Here is a 21,832-nt window from a genome sequence, read left to right as displayed (position 1 = left end):
AAATCCCGATGGTTACTGGGATCCACTTCTTGTTCTCATTCCTCAGTCCCCCATATTAAAGTCATTACTTTCAATAACTCTGCAGGGGTATGTTCATACAATAAGCCTGTCCCACAATGGTCGTGATCGGTTTAGATGGCATTATCCAACCTTACTTGGCTGTTACTAGTTACTTCCAATCGTTTCTCGTTGCCCTTCCGCTTCTCGTTCTCTCTTCGATACACCGCCAATCGCTTGGCGACCTTCTCAGAAACGATTTGAATTTTTGAAATTAGCGCGCTTTTTTTCGGGTACGGAAGGTCGTTACTCACTAAACACTGGCTTCGCTATGCATCGCTACACTTCCAGGGTGTTCGGGAACAAAACCAACCTGGTTGCAGAGCAACCTGGTAGGATTTTTTTTGGCTAGTCCTTAGATTACTCTAGCTTCGGGAAGATTGTGACTTTTTACAGAGCAAGACAGTGGATTCTCGGCAGCAACTTTATCTGTGAGAGCACAAAAGAAGATCGCCAGTAAGCTGAGCACCAGGTGGGCATTTTTCGCTTGACCTTCACACTGCTGTCACTTGGACTCATTTGACTCCAGCACACAAATTTTCAGGAAAACTACAAAGTTCTTCCTCAGTGATGCAGTTGTTCGGGTATTCGATAGTTTTTACAAAGTTCTTCGGACATATTATCCTAAAAAAGACTCAGAGAAGGTATTTTTATGTCCTTTCTTGTGATCAGATCGTTCTCATCTCTTTTCGTTTCTTTGCTTTCTGTTTTTACAACCGGTTCGGAATGGAATAAGCGATTCTTTTCTTCTTGGAAGTCCAGTGCTTCTTCAAATATCATCCCCCACGAATCTGGGATGGTGCGGGTTTCAGGTGGAGAGTTCCTACACGGGGTCGAAGATTATGAGGAGGAGGGTTATTCAGTCCATTTCTTCCTAATTGCCTCAAAAAACGGCCCGGAAGATGCGGCGTGTGCACAAAGCTGGCGCGCTCCAATCGAACTCGTTGTGGAAAATAGCGCGCCGGAACGCTCGAAGCCGTATCTTCCGGCTGTTTTTTACGGCAATTTTTTACGGCAATTAGGAAGAAATGGACGGAATCACCCTCCTCCCCATAATCTACGATCCCGCGTAGGCATGGCCCACCTGAAACCCATCGTACCACCCCAGATTCGTGCGGTGATCCCTTTAAACAGCTCTTCTTGGTGGTGTCATTGAAAGAACTTATACACAGTACAACTATAAAATAGGAGTTTGAACACTTTGGGAACTTGTTGTGTTTTACTTGAGTGTTTTACTTTCTTTATACGTTCAAATGTTTGAAGTCTATTTTTTAAGAAGGTCTTCTGTACCATCGTTGTTCCTTATTCTTGGATTTAAGAAGCGTGTAGGTCTTATGAAACGCCTTATAGTCCTTTCAATTATTAATTACGAGTCGATAGGAAAATCTTGTCCACAAAGAAGGAAAACTGTAACTTCGCATGCGGATGTTTTGATTTTTTCCATGTGACATCGTTGACTCAACCGACCTGCAAAATAACGATAAGGGTGCCCGCAAAATGGTGAGTAATAACTCCTAACCAATGCTTTCATAGCTTTTTGACAGTACTTCCAAATTACCATATTTCGCGTTTGATGCAGTTTGGTCCTATTCGTCTATAGTGTCCTTATTATTGAATAGGGTGCTCAAAGGAAAATTATTTGTCTTTTACGCTACTGATAAACAAAATAAATCAACAGAAAACAAAGTTCAAAGAGTGGAAGTTTAAAAAAATGTTTGTTTTTGTACCGAACCTAATGAATGATGTGCGTTCCAGTGTTCTGATTAATGAACAAATATTTTTTCCAAAAAAAAACCTGCGTACAGTAAGAGAATATAAGAGAGCGGGATTTGTTTATCTTCGCCAATCATGCGATTGTGGACTCTTTGAAAAGGTGGCCGGAGTGAGTCCTCAGCATTTCATCTATGAATGTTCTGGATTGTCTCTTCCAAATTAAGTTACATTGCTAGCCACATTCTTAAAAACCTTCTTTAAAAAATACGTATGTAGTGCAGTGATTTTTTTTTTTGCGAACCATCCTGTGCAGTATCTAATTCATGATTTTCCTTTTGATGTTAATGCTTCTCACACTCGTGCAAATTTATTTGATATGGTGATTTCAGATTTATTTCTTCAACAAATTTTATGTCGTTTTAAGTGCGACAACTCAATGTAAATAAGAATTTCAGGTTGTTAGGAAGTTTATTGCTGCATGCGGAAATCTTGAGAATAGAAAAATCCTTATGTGACCTTCATACATCTTGTTGTTTCTTTACGAAATTTATCTTTCTCCGCAGAATTTAGCTGTATTTTGGCGAAATCCAGGATCGTTTGTATAGTTTTTTCCCCATTAAAGATCGACTTCCATCTTGGGCGTGGTTCAGGAGGGTTCCTAAACTCGAACATAACTTCCCAACTTTTCAGCCGTGTGGTATTCCTTCGACATTTGTTAAGAGAGTAATATTTTAGCGCTTGAGTACAAAACGTAAGAGAAGAACAGAATAAACATAGAATTATAAGAGAGTTATATTAAGTACGTTTGTATTGTTATTTATGTATTGTCCAGTTTGTTTACTACTCATTAAACAAGGATAATGCACACAAGGAAGCTCCATAGATTTCCACAAAAACGCATAGAAGTATCACTTCTCGCGGACGAGTCTGCTGTCCACCTCCTCATTTCACACGTCCAAACTACCTCACTGCTAGGTATGCCGTAAGAACTCTATTACAGGTCGTGAAGAACATAATCAAACTGGCTGTTAAAATGGCGCTATTAGCGAGAAACGATTTACTGTCGGAGGCGGACGTCGTCCGGTTAATGAACGTTCAAAAACAGCTTCACAATCTTACGTTGACAATTATTTCCTTTGTGCAGGTCAAATACTTCGACCATTTCTGAGCGAAGAGTGTAACAGTGTTGACGAAATGAAAAATTTTTAGGTGCGGTACTCGTTTGAGCGGTCCTATTTGATCGATTTGCTTAAGAAAATGCAGTCTTCACTCACACCATTGGTGGGTTTGTTACAAAATAATTACCTACCTATTCAAACCAATAGGTTGTAAAAATCATGTTATATAATAATGGGCCTAGTCTGTAACAGCGTACATATATATCAGACAGAGTATATCTGTATCTGACATATACATATATATCAGATACATCAGACTTACTAACTTCTTCCGCTCTTTCGTTTTAGAAATCAGAGCATTAACGAAATGATCATGAATTGAAGTGGTGATTCCAGGGTCCTATAAACGCGTCAGTACTACATTTGGAGAGTATTCAAACTTGATTTCGCACCCACATATATTCCTTCGATTCCGTAAAAAGAAACTTGCAAACATAATTCGAAGCATAAGTTTTTGTTCTCTTTCTCCTCCAGAATTAGAGCAGAATAACGTGAAAAGACATGAACGTCATCACCGTACTGATAACAATAGTGTACGACGTCAGATCATGTAAACTGTTAGCTGCTACTTGAGCGGCCGGTTGCATTCGGGTTGCCAATCGTTGCAGAAAGGATGCTGGCAACCTAATGCGGCAAACGTGGCGTGGGAATAAACATACGTTTGAACACGTAAGGGTGAAAGGCAACACAGCAGCTTTCATGACCATAAAATGGTTAAGAAAGATTCGTTTACTTCTTGACAAATTCACTTAGAGTCATTGCGCAATTCTACTACATCGCGGTGTCATATAGCCTCATTTAAGCCCTTTTGTCGTTTTCTGGCGCACCAACTCGACGCTGTGGGACGCGTCCCACCACTTTATAATGGTTATTGGCGTCGGCACATCAAATCGATTACATGGGACATCTCCCCATTTTCCTACCTTGCGAAGCCAGTACACCTATCCGACGCCGTTGGACACGTCTCACCGCGTGCTGGAATCTCGTTACACACACAACAGAATAAGCTCGTTATTATATAGCATAATATGTACATATATTCTAGAATTTCGTTTTATATATATATATATATATATATATATATATATATATATATATGGAACGAAATTCTAGAATGAAGATAGACGGATCCAACGGCGTCCGAATTGGTGCACCTGTGCCTCAAAACTGTAAAATAGCGCAGGATGGGACTCATGGCATGGAACTGGTGCGCAGCGGTACTCCAGGGCCACGATAACTCTGAGGATTTGTCAAGAACTTAATAAGATGTTGTGAACAGTTTCATACCCGTGACAGCCGCATGTCTTTCGTTCCACCCTTTGTACTCTTCCGCGTACCTATTTCCCTGGACATTCGCTTCAGGTTGGTCGGACCTTCAGAAATTGGAAATATGTATACTAACGGCTGATTAAAAAGTAGCTAACAGTTTACGTGATCTGACGTTGAACTTCGTATTTGTCACTACGCTCAAAAATCGAGGGCAGGTGTAAAACGTCCAGCCGTTCCTCCAGACCGACCAATGGTTCTAAACCGCCTTTGTGCTAACCAAGGATCTTGTCCTTTTTGGGTCGATAAATTGGCATCAAACACACCTGGGATGATGGAAATACTGACTTCACCCAGCGGATTAACCTCGCAAGTCATCGTGACAATGCGCGCGCGTTCAAAACTCCTAAGCGATTCTGAATTGAAGTCGAATTGGTGAGCACATCCCCATGGTGCTGATCAATTTGCGCACTTAATTTATTCTTTATCCTTCATGCACTCATTCAACGCTAAACAACAAACGTGCAGAAATTTCGCTAAACTGATGTTGAAACTGATAAGAACTCTCCACAGTAGTATGATACAATTTTTGTGGTTATTAGCTTCCATTTTCATTTTTTTTTTCATTTCTTCATTTTCATTAAAATAACCATGAATAACAAAAGAACAAGTAGAAATCTGCGAGATCTGGTATATTTGACTAGGCGCACGCTAATTTTTGTGATTTTTCTGATTTCTACTTCTAACCTTTTTCTTTGAAATGCAGTGGTTTTTAGGTCTCGTTAAAATTGTCAGATAAATCCACTCGACGATTAGAGCATGTTATTGCGCATTTAACTAACATCGGATTTCTCGATATCGTATTCAAGGTGGGTTATTTGCTTCTGTCTTTATGTAGAAAAAGCTGAAAATGCTCGAAAAATTTCTGCGTTTCTGCTACGAATATCAAGTGATATCTAGATTATTTTTATAAGTGGGTGACGTTTCAGAACGTAGTTGAAACAGCGAATGGATTTAGCTGAGTGTTGCTACACAAACGCATTTATTCTCTTCAGATCTTCTTAAATTAAATGAACAGTTACCTCATAGAATTTTCCTGAAGACGGCCTTCTGATCTTATTCTTCGTATTTATTTGGTAACAGGCTTTTTTACTGTTGCTTTTAATGTTTTAGGTTGATGGACCACATGCAGAAGTGTTAGCCGAATTTATCAGCGGATTGGAAGACCTCGTCGAAAACAAGGATTTATAGCTTGGCTTCAGGCGGATTCACAGGTCAATTGTACATTATTTTGTGCGGATTTCTTTAGTTGTCGTTTCTGTGCCTTATATTCTCGTTTCGCCTCCGTCATGCCTCATCATCGAGCATTTTACTGGCAATCGCTACTTATTTGATCTTCTCACCATGTATATGTGATATTTCCCGAATTGCCATGCATGACAAACCGACCATGCTCAGGATCCCTTAAGCCATGTTCAGAATTGCATATATCATGTAAATGAATGAAGATAGAAATGCTGTTATTGAGGTGTTTGTGAGTATTATGCAAGTATGAACAATCACAGAATATCTGACAATTTCTATATGGCTGGCTGTCCGGTGGGGGCGTTAGTACTCTCGAATGATTCTCGAAGCGCTACGATCGCGTGACGCTAGGAAGGCGCTGATCCCATAGAGACATGCCAAAATGAATGAGAGAAACTGAAAATTAAATTAAATGTGATGAAGGGAATGTAAAATGAAATTAGCGGCTCAGCGCCTCGCTCATTCCACTTTTTCACAAACAACAAAAGGAATTAAGGGATAAATTGCTCGTCACTATTATATTTTTGAAATCTTCGCTATAGGGCACTTTAAATTCACATGAGATTTCTTGCACATATGAAATGAAAGTTGATTTCTGCACCTTTCAATCGAAAAGACAATCGTTTGCTGATTTTGTTAAATGCACACAACATTACAACTATTGCATCTTGAACTGGTTTCTGGCTAAAGGAAATGTTTGAGAAGAATTCTAGTTTCGTACGATGGTCGATTACACCCTTAACACGGAGATGAGTCAACGTAAAGTTAGGAAAAATAGGCACTAGCAAAAAGAGAGCCGAATTCTCCACCATAGCTATGCAGCGCGCTCTCTAGTGAGTACTTCAGATGGGAACCGGCCTCTCTGTTTACGTGATATATCAACTCAATACTTTTGAAAAATTTTCAGTTGCTTGGAACGTTTTCACTGCTTTTAAGGAGGAATTACTGGCACTCATCTTACATTTTATTTTACATTTTGAAAGACGAGAATCGGTATGGAATCCAAAATTTAAAAGCATCATCTCTCACGTTAATTGTACGACAGAGGATGTATTTGTTAGAAACCTGTACAGTGGAAAAATGTGTGGAAAGAAACAAGCTTCATGTGCGATGCACACCGGTCTGCAGGATGAAAAACAGCCACGACCTCAGAGTGCACTGAGGCAGTGAGTGAATCTAATTTGACCTTCATAGGCTTCAGTTACGAGGAATTCTTCACTTTTCTTCTGATCCGAGAAGTAACCTGGTCTCAATTAAAGCGTTTTCAACCGAGTTTGTTGAAAGATAACGCGCTCAAAGTAAAATATTGGTTTCGTTTGCTTCTTTTCTTCATTTTCTGATAGCGCGAAAAAATTTGGCCTATTTAATCAGGTAAGGCCATACTATTACTTCACCAAGAGTCTCAACTATAACGTTTCTGTTAATCGTATTTCTTGAAAGGAGGCTTGGATCTTTTTCTTAGTGGTTTTTGAGGAAACAAACGTTGAAATACGAAGCATCACCACTGTATCAGAGATTTCAGAAAACTCTCAGTAATAGTCGAATTAAAGTTCACTACAAAAAGTATTGAAAGAAATATAGAGACTCCAGGAACCATTCTGTACATTTGTAGAAATACTAGGAAATAGAGAAACTTACCGACGCGAACGCCCATTCGTAGATGATTCTACAGCCGTTATGAACGAAGCCATCGGATCCTATGTCATTGCAGTTATTTGACCAGCTACCAGTCGAATAGTAAGCCTCGACTATCGCTAAGACAATGAACGAAAAGCAGCATGTGGCAGAAAATACCAGATCCTAAATGGCTGCATCTACACCGAAGTGAATTAAGAGTTCTCCATCTCCCTTTGGGATCTCTTACTGTAGTTCTCCAGGGCCAAAAATCGAGGTGTGTCTCATTCAGAGTAAAGAAGTAGACGATAAGAAAAATGAAGGTGAAGCACATCGCTACACCGGCAAAAATCAGAAGCAACGTTTGACCAAAGAGTATTCCTAGAATCGCAAAACTTCCTCAAATTTGTTTCTTTTACACCTTTCTGGACAATCTCACCTTTAAATGGCCCAGGTCCGAACACTGATGTGATAAGCGAGATAACTACGAGGCAAAGGAACTAAAAAATATATGAGACTATTCACGCTCACACTTGAAAAAAAAACACCAGAAAAGAAATCCTACTATTTCTAGGAGACGAAGAATGCCGTGAGGTCCTAAACAGTAATATTTGTTTGTTTGGCCCATGCCGCATCCATAAACTTTATCCTAGGAAAAAAATGGTGTGAGAAAAACCAGCGAATGTTCTGAATGGTGCACCTCAAACGTACCTCAGCATATTTTGTCTGAGTTCGTGTCGTCGTCGTCACATATGTGCCATCAGGCTGTTGCGTGGTATAGACTTCGCGTCGTTCCATGAGTTCTTAATGGATGGAGTGTATTGATTTTAATAAACGAATAAAATCTAGTGTAACGACAGGGGTCTCCAACTTGTAAATAAATTTGCACGTAAACAGCAGGAAAAAAAACGAAATTACGTTCACGTTTCTTCAGGGTTTTATCCAGGCAGAAACAATCAGAAGTGAGGTCTTAACAAAGTGTCAAAACTCCAAAGCCAGATAACACCTTTTCAAGTTTTAGCGGCATCCGACGAGTGCAGATATGGATAATTTTGAGAAGGAAGGTGCAGCGATAGGAGAACTGAATAATCAATTATTCTACAACGAGAAAAATTCCTGATGTGTGAAGATGGTGTCGTCGAGTCCAGAAGATGCAATCTTTGCAAACGTATGAGAAAAAGAAAAAATCTCAAGAACGTACGAATTGTGCCTGAAGCACCAGCCATATTTTTGCGATATAGCATAAGCAAATGAATTTTCAATGGCTGAACTCCCTCAGCACTTCACTGAGCGCTATGTGCAAATACTGTGGAAAAAAATATAATTTTGTTGGGTGGCATTTTTCGAACTAAGCAAAAACCCCTTTGTTCGGATCTGTGTTGTCCTCGGAATAAGAAAAAAGGGAAGATAATGTTGTATATCAGAAATTTTCCATTCAAATTCGTTGTTGTTGAGAGATTATTCAAACGGTTAAATAGACCATGGTTATAGCATCGTACATAAATGGCAGTAAATTGACCTTATGATAAAAATATGGAATACAAAGTACAAGACGGATTATATGAAATAGACATCTGCATAATAGAATAATAACGAAACAGTCTTCCATGAATGTCAGACATCCCAACGAAAGGGTGTGGTCAACCTTTTCCAACAGACTGAAACGCAGAAAAACGTTGTAAGGGAGATAGAGGCAGGAATTGTACAGAGATTATTCTCAGTTCAAAACTACTTCGGTTGTTTGTTTCTATCGAAAAAATGGTGATCAGAGGTGGTGAACATTGTAAATGTTGTTAATTAAACGAGAGGAAATGTATGGCTCCAATAATTATAAAAAGATAAAAACAAGTGAGAAGTAACGGTTTCGGCGCGACCGTCGGACGACTGCTAAGCTAAAATGCGAGTTTCAATTAATTCTAATTAAAGTAAATACTTGTTCATTGAAGTTCTTCACTACGCAAAATAATATAGTCCTCTTCAGTTTTTTGAATGCGAATTTCAAATTTTAGACACTTTTAGATGGACAAAAAGCGTTCAAAGTTGCTCCGGAGCAAAGGAAATCCTTTGAGTGCTTTTGAAGCATGTACAGTTTCCCTTGAGCCGTGTGTTGCCAACTGATATTCGAAAAAATTTGAAAAAGTGACGTTCATGTGCGCTTCCTCAACAGTAAGCGAATCAAATCAGAGAACGTCTACTAATAATGCTATGAAGGTTGTGATTATCAGGCTACAGTTTAATTTTCTATTGGAATATACAAATACCAACTTATTCCTTTCTTATTTTCTCCGGATAAGTTCTGTGGAATCAGGACGGAATTGAAGAAGAACAGGAAAGAAAACCGCGTGGCTCCAACGCGTCGAAACGTTTCTGCTAGACTGTGCCAATACAAGTAGGTGGAACAAAGTAGAAAGCTTTTTTTCTTCTTTTCTTCGTCTTTTTTCAGAAAGACAACACCACTTTATTAAATACTTATTCAGCACTTTGAAATGTAAGTGTTAAAAAAGTTTTATTTCAAGAAAGTAAGAATTATACGGGAATACACAAATGGCAGAGTGAAATAAGTAGCTTCAGATAAAATAAAGAAGTGTAGGTACAAGATTTTTATAAGTGTTATGAAGGAACACATCGGTGAAAATAATTGTCTGAGAGCCGCAGAGCACATGCGAAAAAGTCTAAGGTGCGCAAATAGACCGAGAATAGGTAAACACTGTAACAACACAGAGTTCAAGAGACATTTTCCAAGATTTTACCGTAGTGTCAGTATCCGAATTCGGTCGCGGGCATAGGTTTTTTCGCATTGAATCAACTATTTTCAGCATGAAAGGTGCTATTTCTTTGTGAGAAACACAATTAAAAGGACAACTAATCGTTGAGGGACCAACATTGCAAAGCGTACTTTGGCAAGGCAATTTTTCGCTGGATAGCCACTCATATGAGAAGAGCAAATGTTGGTTTTGAATGGAATAAAAGTGGGCAATTCGTCCGAAGTGAAGACGTACACATTGAAAGGAGCAGTCCCTGACAAATAGATGAGTCAAAACGACACGAATTCAAGCGTTGTCCTAACTGACCATAACGAATCGTACAAGTGTAGATCTCATGAATGTGATCTCAGGAACAATCGATCGCAAAAATGCAGGTAACGAGACGAAAGAATGCGTACCTTAAAGGTGCAATGAGAAATCGATCAATTGAGGGGCCCAACCACTCCCATCCAATACAACCAGAGCGTCAACCAAACCTGTCCCTCTCCGTGATAACAGCACATTTCCCCGTGATCAAGGTCGATTAGATGCCTGAGCGGATCACATAATTACTATATAGCATTCATCAATCATCTGGTGGCAATATTGCGGAGGAGGTTGTTTGGAGGAAAGCTATGTCCTAGAAATGACTAAACATCTTTTTGTCATCCTAAAAAAAGAAAATAGCGGATTCCAATTCGTTTTCGGGCTAGCTACACACTTACAAATCCACATCTTTTCTAGGAGCAATAAGTTTAAACTTTTGCTTTTCGGTGTCCGTTTTACTTTTTCGCTTTAATTACGAGGTGTCAGAAAATGCCCTTTCTTGCCAATTTTAAGTGAAATACTGGTTGGTTAAGGTAGAATAATTCCTCAGATATAATTTTTCAACTAATTGATATGGTCGAAATTTTTGTCAATGACCTTCGATCATTTGATGGGCAAGTTTTCATTTTCGAATCTGTAGCATGAAGGTAATTTTTAAACAAACAATATTTCATATCCATTTTTCACACAATACTTCGGTTGACGTGCGTTAGAATATTGCTTTCTGGTACCGCTAATATATTAAGTTCTTGAGTTCTTTACAATGTGCTGAAAAAGTCTCGGATTGTTCAAGGTACGTATAAAGAAGTCCATTTTCGGGCGGCAAAAATTTTACGCTTTTTAAAATGCTGTTGTGGCAGATCCGTACTGAATACCGCGTTAGTATGACGTGTTTGTTGGGAAATAGTCGGCTGCTCGCTAGCATCCTGCAAGGAAGTATCATTTTTGGATTACGACCTTCACAGTGGTGTGGCGCAGTTTCATGTGAAATTGTTAAGATGTGTTAAATTGTTAAGAAACATCTTATCTACGGTAACTACTGAAAAATTCCCTTTTAGTTCGCTGATAGCGGATATTACGATATTAGTGCAGGTGACCTTCGAGTCGCTCTTTTTCTACTTACTTGGATACCACTCTCTTGTCTTCGTGTTCCCATTCGTTTCTGTCCCTCGCAGTTTTCGCAGAAGAGGTTTCTTGTACACCGTCACATTGCTCGTTAGGATTATCGAGAAATGATTCTTTCACGACCACGTTTTCGAAGGAGGACACAGACGACTTTGGCAGCTCTTCTCTAACAAGATATTTAGAAAGTCTTCCAAAAAATTGGTAGTTTCTTGCGAATTAGATTTTTCCTAGCACTCCTGCTAGTAGACGATAAAATGCTTTAAAAAAATCGTATTTGTTGCACCTGTAATACACAAAAGTTCACGGAATGCTCGAATACGCTTTCCTTAAAGGCGTCATCCCACGAATCAGCAGTGGTACGGATTTCCGGTGGAGTATTCTTATACGGAGTCGTAGATTATGGGGAGGAAAGTGATTCCGTCCGGTTCTTCCTGATTGCCATAAAAAACGGCTTCAAGCGTTCCTTGGCGCTATTTTCTACAACGAGCTCGATAGGAACACGCTGTAGAAAATAGCGCCTTCTGCACGCGCCTCTTCTTTCGGGCAGTTTTCTACGGCAGTTAGGAAGAAACGGGCGGAATCACTCTCCTCCCCATAATCTACGACCCCGCATAGGCATAACCCACCTGAAACCAGCATCACTCCAGATTCGTAGGGCGATGCCTTTAAAGGCAAATACGAAATAAATACCTACGAATCTGAGGTGGTGCGGATTTCAAGTGGAGTATTCGTATACGGGTTCTTCCTAATTACCGTAAAGAACGGCCCGCAAGATACGGTTTCAGGCGTTCTGGCGCACTACTTTCCACAAGGAGTTCGACTGGAGCGCGCCAGCTTTGTGCGGTGCCCCATCTTCAGGGCCGTTTTTTACGGCAATTAGCAAGAAATGGGCGGAATCACACCTGTCTCCATAATCTACTATCCCGTATACGAATACTCCATCTGAAATCCGTACCACCTCAGATTCGTGGGGTGATGCCTTTAAAGTGTGGAAGCAAGTTCAATTTTTTTTCTGCAATTTGTCGTGGACTACTAAGGCGAATATTCAGAACTTGATACAGTGGAAAAGATAATCTGCGGTCATAAATTAATTCAGGTAGATGGTTGTTTAAAACGACACCTCTGCTGAAAATTTCCAACATATGATTAAGAGCAGAAATTTCCTGAATGTACATTCAAAAAACTTTGAAAAGTCATTATATATGAATGTTGAGTCAACAAAGATCAAACATCAGCAAGAACTAGATGACCTGGAATGTATATTCAGCGGCTGCTCAGATATGGAAGGAAGGTTAAAAATCTAGGAATTGTCTTTGCCAGGATGATTATCCATACATTTAAATTATTTCAATATCAGTTTCAGTTTCAATTTTGCCCGGATGTGCCATAAACAGAAACATGGCAACGAAGATCCGGCTGCAATTCCCTTGAGTTTTTTTCTAGCTTCTGAACTAACCAATGAATTTTTTTAAAGTAGCGTTAGATTTCGTGTCCATAGATTTCTGTAGAGAAATGTCAGTTCATTATTGCGCTGCAGAAAGTTAAAAACCCTCACGAGCTATCCTTCTCACAACTCCAGATATGATATAAAAACATTTATCTGAGGCAATCTGGAACTTCTGAACTAAACAGTGGAATTTTTATGTACTTAGGCTCACCACTTCCTACTGTGGAATACTGATTGTCGATTTTACGAAGAACTACTTCCAGATCAATAGAATAGCAGGACATTAGGACGATTTACACTGTCTTCGGAACAGATGCTCTCGTTCTAGTGATCCGAAGAAAGGACATTTGAACAAGTGTTCAGTTACTAAATTATAAGAGTACTTGGCTTCTAGTATGAAAAATCATCCATTATTACTACTTAGCTTAGCGGGCAAATTACAACGCTTAAAAATTTCTTTTTCCATAACACCACAAAGAAAATCTATCTTCACACATTACGTTTGACCCGCACACGACCTGCTAGAACATTCGAACGACCTTGATACCTCATCCAGCCTACTCCTACAAACTACAGTAGGGTCAAAACGAAGCACGTACGCGATTTCGTGCGCGGCTCCTCTCGAGGCGCTTAGGTGGAGCGTAGCGGTTACAAGCGTACCGGAATCCCTGCGGGCACCATCCATCGCTGCAGTTTGCGATAGTCCCACCTCGGTTCCAACTGCTGCCTCCATCGCGCCGTTCCGAGCGCGTACGCAAAATGCACCGTACTTCATATCGTTTTGACCCGATTATAGATTGATGAAGAACCAGGACGTAGTGACTACTACAAAATACATTATACACTCATCACACCTGAAAGAACTCTCTTTAAACTTCGGATGTCAAAAAGTCCTTCACAATTCGCTAGTCCATAAAATGCTGCACTGGGATAAAATCACTTTCGCTGACCAATTATAGAAACTTTCTCTGCTGCGGAAACTTCCGCAGAAGTCAATCTACTGTCTCTTCTTAAACAGGTTTAAACCTTTCTTCTATTTTCAGAAATAATTGTCTCGATTCCAGGTATTCTAGCTCTTGTCCAGGAGTCTTTTCTGTTTAATACTGTTTGTTACATCTCAAGGCAGATTTGAGCTTTAACTTTTAGTTCACCAAACCCAAATTTTAACTTAATTAGTCCACAATGTACGACCTTGGATACGAGCCGGAAATGGTATTTTACCAAGAAAGGAAGAAATGAAATCAATATAATTAGGATGTGACTACCACTGGTTTCCGTCCACATCCTTATATCTTACGGAACATATTACTATTCGATATCGGTAAACTATAATACCTGAAAAGTTGATGCAAAAACCTGTCATCTTTGTCTTCTATTCTGATTCAATCATTTTCGTAATTTTTGGTTAAACCACTATTACAATGTCTCTTTGATTTCATAAATTGACATAGTTTCCTCGCTCTCAGTGTGTTAGGGCTACTTAGCGGTGTTAAAAAAATACATAAATAAATCGATCAGCTCAATACAGGAGCCTAGGTCTTCATATGTATGCACATACACTCATTTGTATACATTAATGTGAAGAATTAATGAAGTACAGTGCTGCAAACTCCTCAGTTCAAAATCGATCCATTAGATTAAACTTTGAAGGCAGCATATCTGACATGCTGAGGGAATTCGCAGAAGAAGCTAGAAGTAGGGTTGTAGATTCCGAAACCAAGGGTGGTTCTGCTAATCTCTCCCTGATAGTCGTAAAAAAACAGGATAGGAACCGCCTAAGCTCTAACGTGTACATAGAGGCACGTTAGGACGCTCTTCCATGTTACACTTTCCGGTTCCCTCAGCAGTCTATTGGTCGGTTTTACTTGAATAGGCTGGTGAGCAGACCTCACTAACCCTCGACTGCTGAAACTTGGATGCGGCGTGTGCGCAAGGGTAGCGCGTTGCAACCGAAATTGACTCGAAAAACGGCGTCATCCACGTCGTTTTTTATGACGATTAGGAAGAGATGGGCGGAGCCACCCGGATCTCACAATCTACAACCTCGTCTCTAGCTTTTTACGCGAATTCCTTCACCACGTTAGATCCCTGATATGTTGCCCTTAATGACCACACTTATCGAGCTTGCCGATTCTTGTGAGCGAGTTGCGCCACATACATTCTCTAACCTAGCCTGGTCACAGTCCGTAAAAGTCTCATGAATCACTTGAACCATAAAAGTGATACATCCTGAATTCTACTAGAACTGAACTGTGCGCTGCACCAATATTTAGGACATCGTTGATGTAAATATAATATAAATAAAAAGTTCGTTGTTGTGATCGAGCCAACTCTGAGCTGCCTGTCTTCTCAGTACTCTGGTTCATAAGGTTGTAGTCGTTCGTGAAGGTTACATATATTGCGATGTTATATGTTGAGAATAAACTCTTTATTTGTCACTTATTTATTGGTTTCATCAACATAACGTGTGCCGCAAAAGAAACGAAAGTCAAAATCCCCGAACTGAAATCCTGAACACACATTACACCATACGCCAGTCTGAACGTCTGGCTAAAGCCGGACTTCAGACTTTTTGTAGTGTTCACTTCGCTCGCTTTCACCGATCAATAAGAAATAACAGTAGTGACTTTTTTTGCAAAATTACAATTGTTTTTTATCAACTCTCTCTTCGATTTTTTCCCTCAAAAATTTAGGCATAGATGAGAGATTTCATGACTTTCTTCCTAAGTTTCTCTGAAACCTCAACAACTTGGAAACATTATTCGAAGTATAAGTTTCCTCCGTTCTCAACTATCAGCACAGAATGATGTGCTAACATGAAATGAGGTGAATATCATCATCGTAGTGATGAAGATAAAACTCTACGTCAGACCAAGTTGAAGTGTGTTGGCTTTTATTGTATCTAAGCAGCGGTTTGTATGTGTGTTTCCATTTTGTGAAGAAAGGATGTTAGCAGCATCAAGGAAATATGCTTGGAAAGAGATACGCGAATGAGTCATAGAAACCCATTCTGCCGTTGGGGCTCCCGCGCACCAATCCGAGGCAGTGGGACGCGTCTCACCCTCCTCCATGGTTTTCTAACTCAGGGGCACGAATTCGACGTCGTAGGACCCGTCCCATCTAATTTTACCGCGTTGGAGCTCCAGCGCACCAAACCGAAGCCATGATATTCCTCTTCCTCTTTTTGGAACTTCGTGACTGAGACACACACAGACGCACACACGTGACAGAATAAGTCAGTTATTATATGGCATGATAATTTGCAAATTTGTAAATGTAATTTGCAAAGTGTAAATTCACATAGAAGTTTATTTACCCTCACCAACCAATGACAGAAACTATCTTGGCCTATCAAACCCAACATACATAGACATTCACCTCTGGACAATGGTGGAAATGTAGAGTGCTCCCCTATCAGGTGCATGGCGATGGTTCGGCATCCCACCAGTGGAGAGTTTTGCATCATTATGCAGTATTTTCGTGACACACAGACAAACACACACATACACACACGGACTAAGCGCGTTATTATATAGCATGATATTACAATCACACTAAAGCAAACATAGTACTGCCCTCTCATTCGTGATGAATTGTCAAGCCGCTATTCTATTCCTATCAAACTCTAAATTGAACAGACGATTTAATGAATTGCTCCTTGTCACTTTCCACTGAATAGCAGAAGAACGGCCTGCCCATTAACTACACGAATTTGCAAACAAAAAAAAGAGAACCAAGTTTGCACCACAGTTTTGTAAGCGGAATTGCAATGAACTCTTTTCGTGTTCTTGTTTATGGTGCACGTCTGTGAATGTTTTAGAATGGATAAGAGATAAAAGATGAAGTACACATTCGACTGCTACATGTGTGCTACATGTGGATATACTTGAAGCGTGGAAAAATAGGTGAATTTGCTCTCGTGCTGGAGAATGAAATATTCCCAAACGACATCTCGAAGCTCCACTTGACGATAGAAAGAAAGACAAACACAAGAAGAAAATTTGTACGTCAGGTACCTTTGTCCTTACTATGTAGTGACAAACTTCGCTAAAGATGTTGACATCTTATCTTATGTATATCTAGTTTGTGTTCAAGTAGTTCAGCGTATGTCCGCATTCAGAGGAATGCGTTTGGCAAACCGTAAAAATGCTATTAACAGCATATCGAGAAGTCTTCACCGCGTGGCAACAGGAGCAAGAAAATCCTTTGTCACCGCCTCGAAGCGAAGAAGGGATATTTGGAGCTCCTACACCATGTAATCAGAACAAAGATATTTACGATTTTTCCGATGATGACTATGACTGATTTGTTGAGCATAATTTGTTTATTTCATTGTTGTGATTGTCGTTTGTAGCCTTGTTCGTCGTTTTTAATTTCCTGTGAATGTATGAAGTATTGAAAAATTAATTTGGTCTTTTGAGGAACACCTTAAATTTTTGTTGAGAATTCTTTTGGAAACATTTCATCTTCTTCTACACTCAAATGTCTCTAGACGAATCGAGCGATGTGGCATCGTTGTGATCAATTGAGACTATCGCCTGAGATACAAATGCGGCTGGCTATATAAAGACCTAGATAATAATAGCCTGCCGACAAGGTGGGCAGGCCTAACTGACAAAAATTTGACGCTATCGTCCAATAAGTCTCTTTCTCCCTAAGAAGTTGATCCATTCGAAACTTCTAAACACTTCTGAGGAACCACAAAAATGATGTTTCTGCAAAACTGCGCAGAAAATTTAACAAGTTTGCCATTTTAAAAGGTCTCGAAGCTGGAAAATATGACCACTCCCCTAAAGGCATCACCCTACGAATCTGAGGTGGTGCAGATTTCAGGTGGAGTATTCGTATACGGGATGGGAGACTACGGACAGGGAGGTGATTCCGTCCATTTCTTGCTAATTACCGTAAAAAACGGCCCAGAAGATGCGGCGCCGCACAAGACTGGCGCGCTCCAATCGAACCTCTTGTACAAAATGGTGCGCCAAAAGGAATGAAGCCGTATCTTCCGGGCCGTTTTTTACGGCAATTAGGAAGAAATGGACGGAATCACCCACCTATCCGTAGTCTCCCATCCTGTATACGAATACTCCACCTGAAATCTGCACCACCTCAGATTCGTGGGGTGATCCCTTTAAGTATACTTCAAAAGGTAGAACCTGTTTTACAGGTTGCTGTATAGACAGAGGTATAGAAGGGTCAAAACGACATGAAGCAGGTACGCCGTTGCGTGCACGGCTTCTATTGAGGCCCTTCGGTGGAGCGTAGCGGGTAGGAGCGTGGTGAAACCCTTGCTGGCGCCACTCGCTGCAGTTCACGACGGTCCCACCTCGGTTCCAACTGCTGCTCCCACTGCACTGTTTCGAGCGCGTACGCAAATGCACCGTAACTACACTCGTGATTCATGTAGTTTTGACCAGACTAAAACACTGGTCGATTAATCTTTAAAAACGTTCAAACATAACACCAAATAATAAGAAGAAGGCGAAGTTCTAACCGTAGCAGACGCACAAATCTTGGGCAGCTAGAAAAGCTAGAAACGGAGAGGTGCCAGAAAAAATAGTTTCTTCGGAAATTCTAGGTGAGCAAGGCCTCCTAACCAGCGACGTAAGTCGGTTTTCGAGTTGAAAAGTGGTACTCTGACCAAATATTCCTATGCTTTAATTAATCTATTCACATCAAAGATCATCTATTTTTGGGGCTATCTATCTCTATCGCAACTATCTGAGACTCACCACTGCTAGTACGTAGCCACGGGTAGTATTTTCAGGAAATGTTCTAGCAATGGATTCTAAAGTTTTTTCTAGGGCTCCCATAAACTGATAGAAATCAAATTGGGGCGAGTTATGAGAATAAACGAAAAAAACTAATATTCGCGTTTTTTTTTTCGTTTTCTCGCGAAGAGTTACTGTGCCTATTGTATGTTGATGCGCCTACGCGTTCGACCTCAAATCAGAACGTTTTGAGATTTCTGAACGCTTGTGCAGCCTTACAAAGAATTGGAGGATGGTGAGCTGATGTGTCAAGTCAGTATTTTTGTCCTCTCTGACAAGTCTAGTGCCAATTTATCTTTACCTCAAAGGGATAGAAGGTTTCTTGGCATTAGTGCGGTTTCGAACTATCGGTTGCGAAGTCACAGCTGAACTTCCTACCGGTTTCATTAGACCCGCTTTTCAAATATCGTCTTATATAATAACGCGCCATAATGATGCAAAAGTATACTCTGGATGAGGACTAAAACATCACCACGCTCTTTAAAGACGAGCACTCTACCATTAGAATCATTATGCAAGACTGGCTGTCATGTATGAGTGTCATTCACGAAATTCCAAAAAGAGAATGAGACCTAACCCACGGCATCGGACTGAGGCACCGGCGTCAGCAAGCTATAAAATGCGATGAGCCGAGTTCCACGGCGTCGGATTGCTGCCTCAGGGCGGTCCATTGCTATGGAATGGGTCCGGTTGCGTGTAATTGCTTTGCAGTTGTGCAGTAGTACCTCGAAATTAATTCATGTGTATTTGGCAAAGAGTAAGTGATACGTTGCGAACCATTGTTTCATAGCCATCGCCTCTGCACATGTTGCGTTTCATCTCTGCGATTCCCCTTCGTATCTATTTCCTTGCACGTTTGCCCCGTTTGGCAACCACCTTTCTTCACACATTGGAAGCAAGCATCCAAACGGCTGCTTTGATAGCAGCGAACAGTTTACGTGATCTGACGTGGAAGTTATTTCTATCAGTACGATAATGGTATTCACATTTCATGTTAGCACATCACTATGTGCTAATTACTTACTTACTTAGATGGCCCGTCTTCACTCGACGTGCGGGCCCCAGCATCTCTTCCACTCGTTTCGTTCCCTCGCCATTGTCATCCAAGATGTTCTCAAGCTTCGTGAGTGACGCTGACGAGGTCCTTGAGCCGTATCGAGCTGAGCTCTCAGCTGGCCCATCCGTGCAGCGAACACGTCGCTCCATCTCGTTGGCGGTCTCCCTCGGGGGCGTTTAGCGTCCCTTGGGATCCACTCTAGCGTTCTTTTAGTCCATCTATCGTCGATCTTCTCATGATGTGACCGGCCCATCTATGTTTTGCTTTCGATACATATTCCGCTGGGTCGCGAAGACGGGACATTCCTCTTAAGTCGGAGCTACGAAGACCGGCAAGGTGTTGTGTGCGCCGGTTAAACTTCAGGAGACATCTCTCAAGGGCTCTGTGGGTAGTAAGTAGCTTCCTAGACGTGGCCGCGGTGTCTGCCCACGTCTCTGCTGCGTAACAGAGCGCTGGAAGGACTGTCGAGTCGAACAGATGGGCACGAAGATCATGGTCCGTCAGTTGGTCCGTAGCTTCCCTGACGGCTGCGAATGCTGCCCATGCTGCTCTCATTCTTCTATTCAGTTCTTCCTTCAAGTCGTTTTCCATGTTCATAGAACGTCCGAGGTATACGTATGACGGAGTTTCCACGATTTGGGAACCTTCAAGTTGTACTCCTCCGTCCTGACAGTGCGCGTTCTTCATGAACTGTGTCTTCTTTCTGTTTATTCGTAGTCCTATTCTCTTCCCTGCTTCGTTCAATTCGTTGAGCATCGTTTCTGCTTCATTGGTACTGCTCGAAAAGAGAACGATGTCATCCGCGAAACGAAGGTTCGAAAGAAATCTTCCATCAACACGTATGCCCCTTTCTTCCCAGGATAGTGATTTCATTATCCATTGCAATGCAGCCGTGAACAGCTTCGGCGATATAGTATCGCCTTGTCGTACCCCCTTTCCAATGGGTATGGTGAGAGGGCGGTGGAAAAGCTGTATCTTAGTCGTGCATCGTTCGTAGCAATTGGCTAATGTCCTCACATACGACGCGTCCACACCTTGATCGACCAGCGCTGACAGTATTGCATTCGTTTCTACGCTGTCAAAGGCTTTCTCATAGTCGACGAAGGTTAGAACAAGGGGCAGGCGGTATTCCCGGCAAACCTCTATGACCCTCGACACGGTCTGGATGTGGTCCAAGCAGCTGAACCCTTGGCGGAATCCAGCTTGTTCTTGAGGCTGGGTTTCATCCAGCGTCCTAGATATGCGTGTGAGGATGATCTTGGTGAATACTTTGTATAACACGCTCAGCAAGCATATCGGACGGTAGTTCCGAAGGTCCTCTCGGTCACCTTTCTTATGGATAAGAACGGTTCGTGAGGTCTTCCACTGGTCTGGGATCCTTTCTTTCTGAAGATAGGATGTCATGTGCGCTGCTAAGATTACATGAAGCGGACGGCCACCAGCCCGAAGAAAGTCTGCTGATATAAAATCAGGTCCGGGGCTGTGCCAGGTTTCATGCTCTTGATAGCGACTCGTACTTCCGAAGGGAGAATCCGTGGTGGAGCTTCGCCAGTGGGGATGATTGGGCTTGACACAGGAGTTGATGAACGGAAAAGGTTCGAGTAGAACCTCTCCGTAATGATTTCCATCTTACGACGAGAAGACGTGCGAGTCCCGTCTTCGCTCAGCAAGGTTGCTAGCGGAATATTATATTCGCGCAAATCCCTGCGGCACTTCTTTAGACTCGTTCTTCTTTGTGCTGCTTCTAGAATCTTCTTCTGCCTGTACTTCAAAAGATCCTCCTGCAACGCTTTTCTGCAGCTAGTGTTTGCTACTAACCGTTCAATGTGCGATGCATTCGGATCAAGCCTCAAAGCCCTTCTTCTTCCTAACAATTCCTTGGTGGTCTTCGAAATTCGATCCAAGTTTGTCGTGCGCGGCTTCGAGGCACGTTCAGCACAGGCTCGTAATCTCTGAGCAGCATCTCGTAGTCTACGTTTGGGTCCTCCTCAATCTGCCAGTCACCTTGGGACAAGGAGTCCTCGAGTACGCAATCGTCGTAGACGACTTCTTTTCTCCTTCGTTGCCGATAGCAGATGTTCTTTTCCATCGTGTGGCTAAGTCGTATTTTCGCACGAAGGAGACGGTGATCAGAACCACTACAAAAGGATGGTACTACTGAGACGTCAAGTAGACACCACCTCCGGTTGGTGAGTATGTGGTCGATCTCCGCAGGAGTCGCGCCATTG

General features: G+C 41.4%; 3 protein-coding genes across 7 annotated transcripts in view; 1 reads left to right on the top strand and 2 right to left on the bottom strand.

Annotated features, from left to right (window-relative positions):
• Window positions 1-328: 328 nt before the first annotated feature.
• Window positions 329-5,465, top strand: RB195_006187 (uncharacterized protein; the record flags this gene model as incomplete). Its single annotated transcript, XM_064179124.1, has 7 exons — window positions 329-389; window positions 454-529; window positions 602-701; window positions 2,771-2,914; window positions 2,980-3,051; window positions 4,991-5,083; window positions 5,388-5,465. 7 exons carry the CDS (start codon window positions 329-331, stop codon window positions 5,463-5,465), a joined length of 624 nt encoding a protein of 207 aa, XP_064036110.1.
• A 357-nt stretch (window positions 5,466-5,822) lies between these two features.
• Window positions 5,823-19,753, bottom strand: RB195_006186 (uncharacterized protein; the record flags this gene model as incomplete). 3 transcript variants are annotated; one of them, XM_064179122.1, is made up of 7 exons in its annotated part: window positions 5,823-5,915; window positions 7,158-7,319; window positions 7,384-7,514; window positions 7,573-7,633; window positions 7,699-7,782; window positions 7,845-7,936; window positions 19,576-19,753. In XM_064179122.1, 7 exons carry the CDS (start codon window positions 19,751-19,753, stop codon window positions 5,823-5,825), a joined length of 801 nt encoding a protein of 266 aa, XP_064036108.1. The 3 variants fall into 3 exon arrangements, with proteins under 3 accessions (XP_064036108.1, XP_013306613.1, XP_064036109.1); XM_013451159.2 differs by lacking the exon at window positions 19,576-19,753 and having other exon boundaries at window positions 7,845-7,931; XM_064179123.1 differs by lacking the exons at window positions 5,823-5,915; window positions 7,158-7,319; window positions 7,384-7,514; ... (1 more) ...; window positions 7,699-7,782; window positions 7,845-7,936 and adding exons at window positions 10,062-10,151; window positions 10,205-10,296.
• A 49-nt stretch (window positions 19,754-19,802) lies between these two features.
• RB195_006185 (uncharacterized protein) overlaps window positions 19,803-21,832 on the bottom strand; it is a gene marked incomplete at both ends in the record, with an annotated part of 2,731 nt that continues 701 nt past the window's right edge. Inside the window, 4 exons of one of the 3 annotated variants that reach the window (XM_064179121.1) lie at window positions 19,803-20,990; window positions 21,044-21,365; window positions 21,423-21,490; window positions 21,535-21,832. The exon at window positions 21,535-21,832 is cut by the window's right edge and continues 701 nt beyond it. In XM_064179121.1, the coding sequence (XP_064036105.1) occupies window positions 19,803-20,990; window positions 21,044-21,365; window positions 21,423-21,490; window positions 21,535-21,832 (1,876 nt within the window). Of the gene's footprint in view, window positions 21,009-21,043; window positions 21,366-21,422 lie in introns of those variants that run through there. The other 2 variants (XM_064179120.1, XM_064179119.1) reach the window with 2 other exon arrangements.

Source organism: Necator americanus, chromosome I (genome assembly GCF_031761385.1).
Source record: "Necator americanus strain Aroian chromosome I, whole genome shotgun sequence".
Taxonomy (NCBI): Eukaryota; Metazoa; Nematoda; class Chromadorea; order Rhabditida; family Ancylostomatidae; genus Necator; species Necator americanus.
Note: the sequence above shows the minus strand (reverse complement) of the source record. Positions and strands in the feature narration are given on the sequence as shown.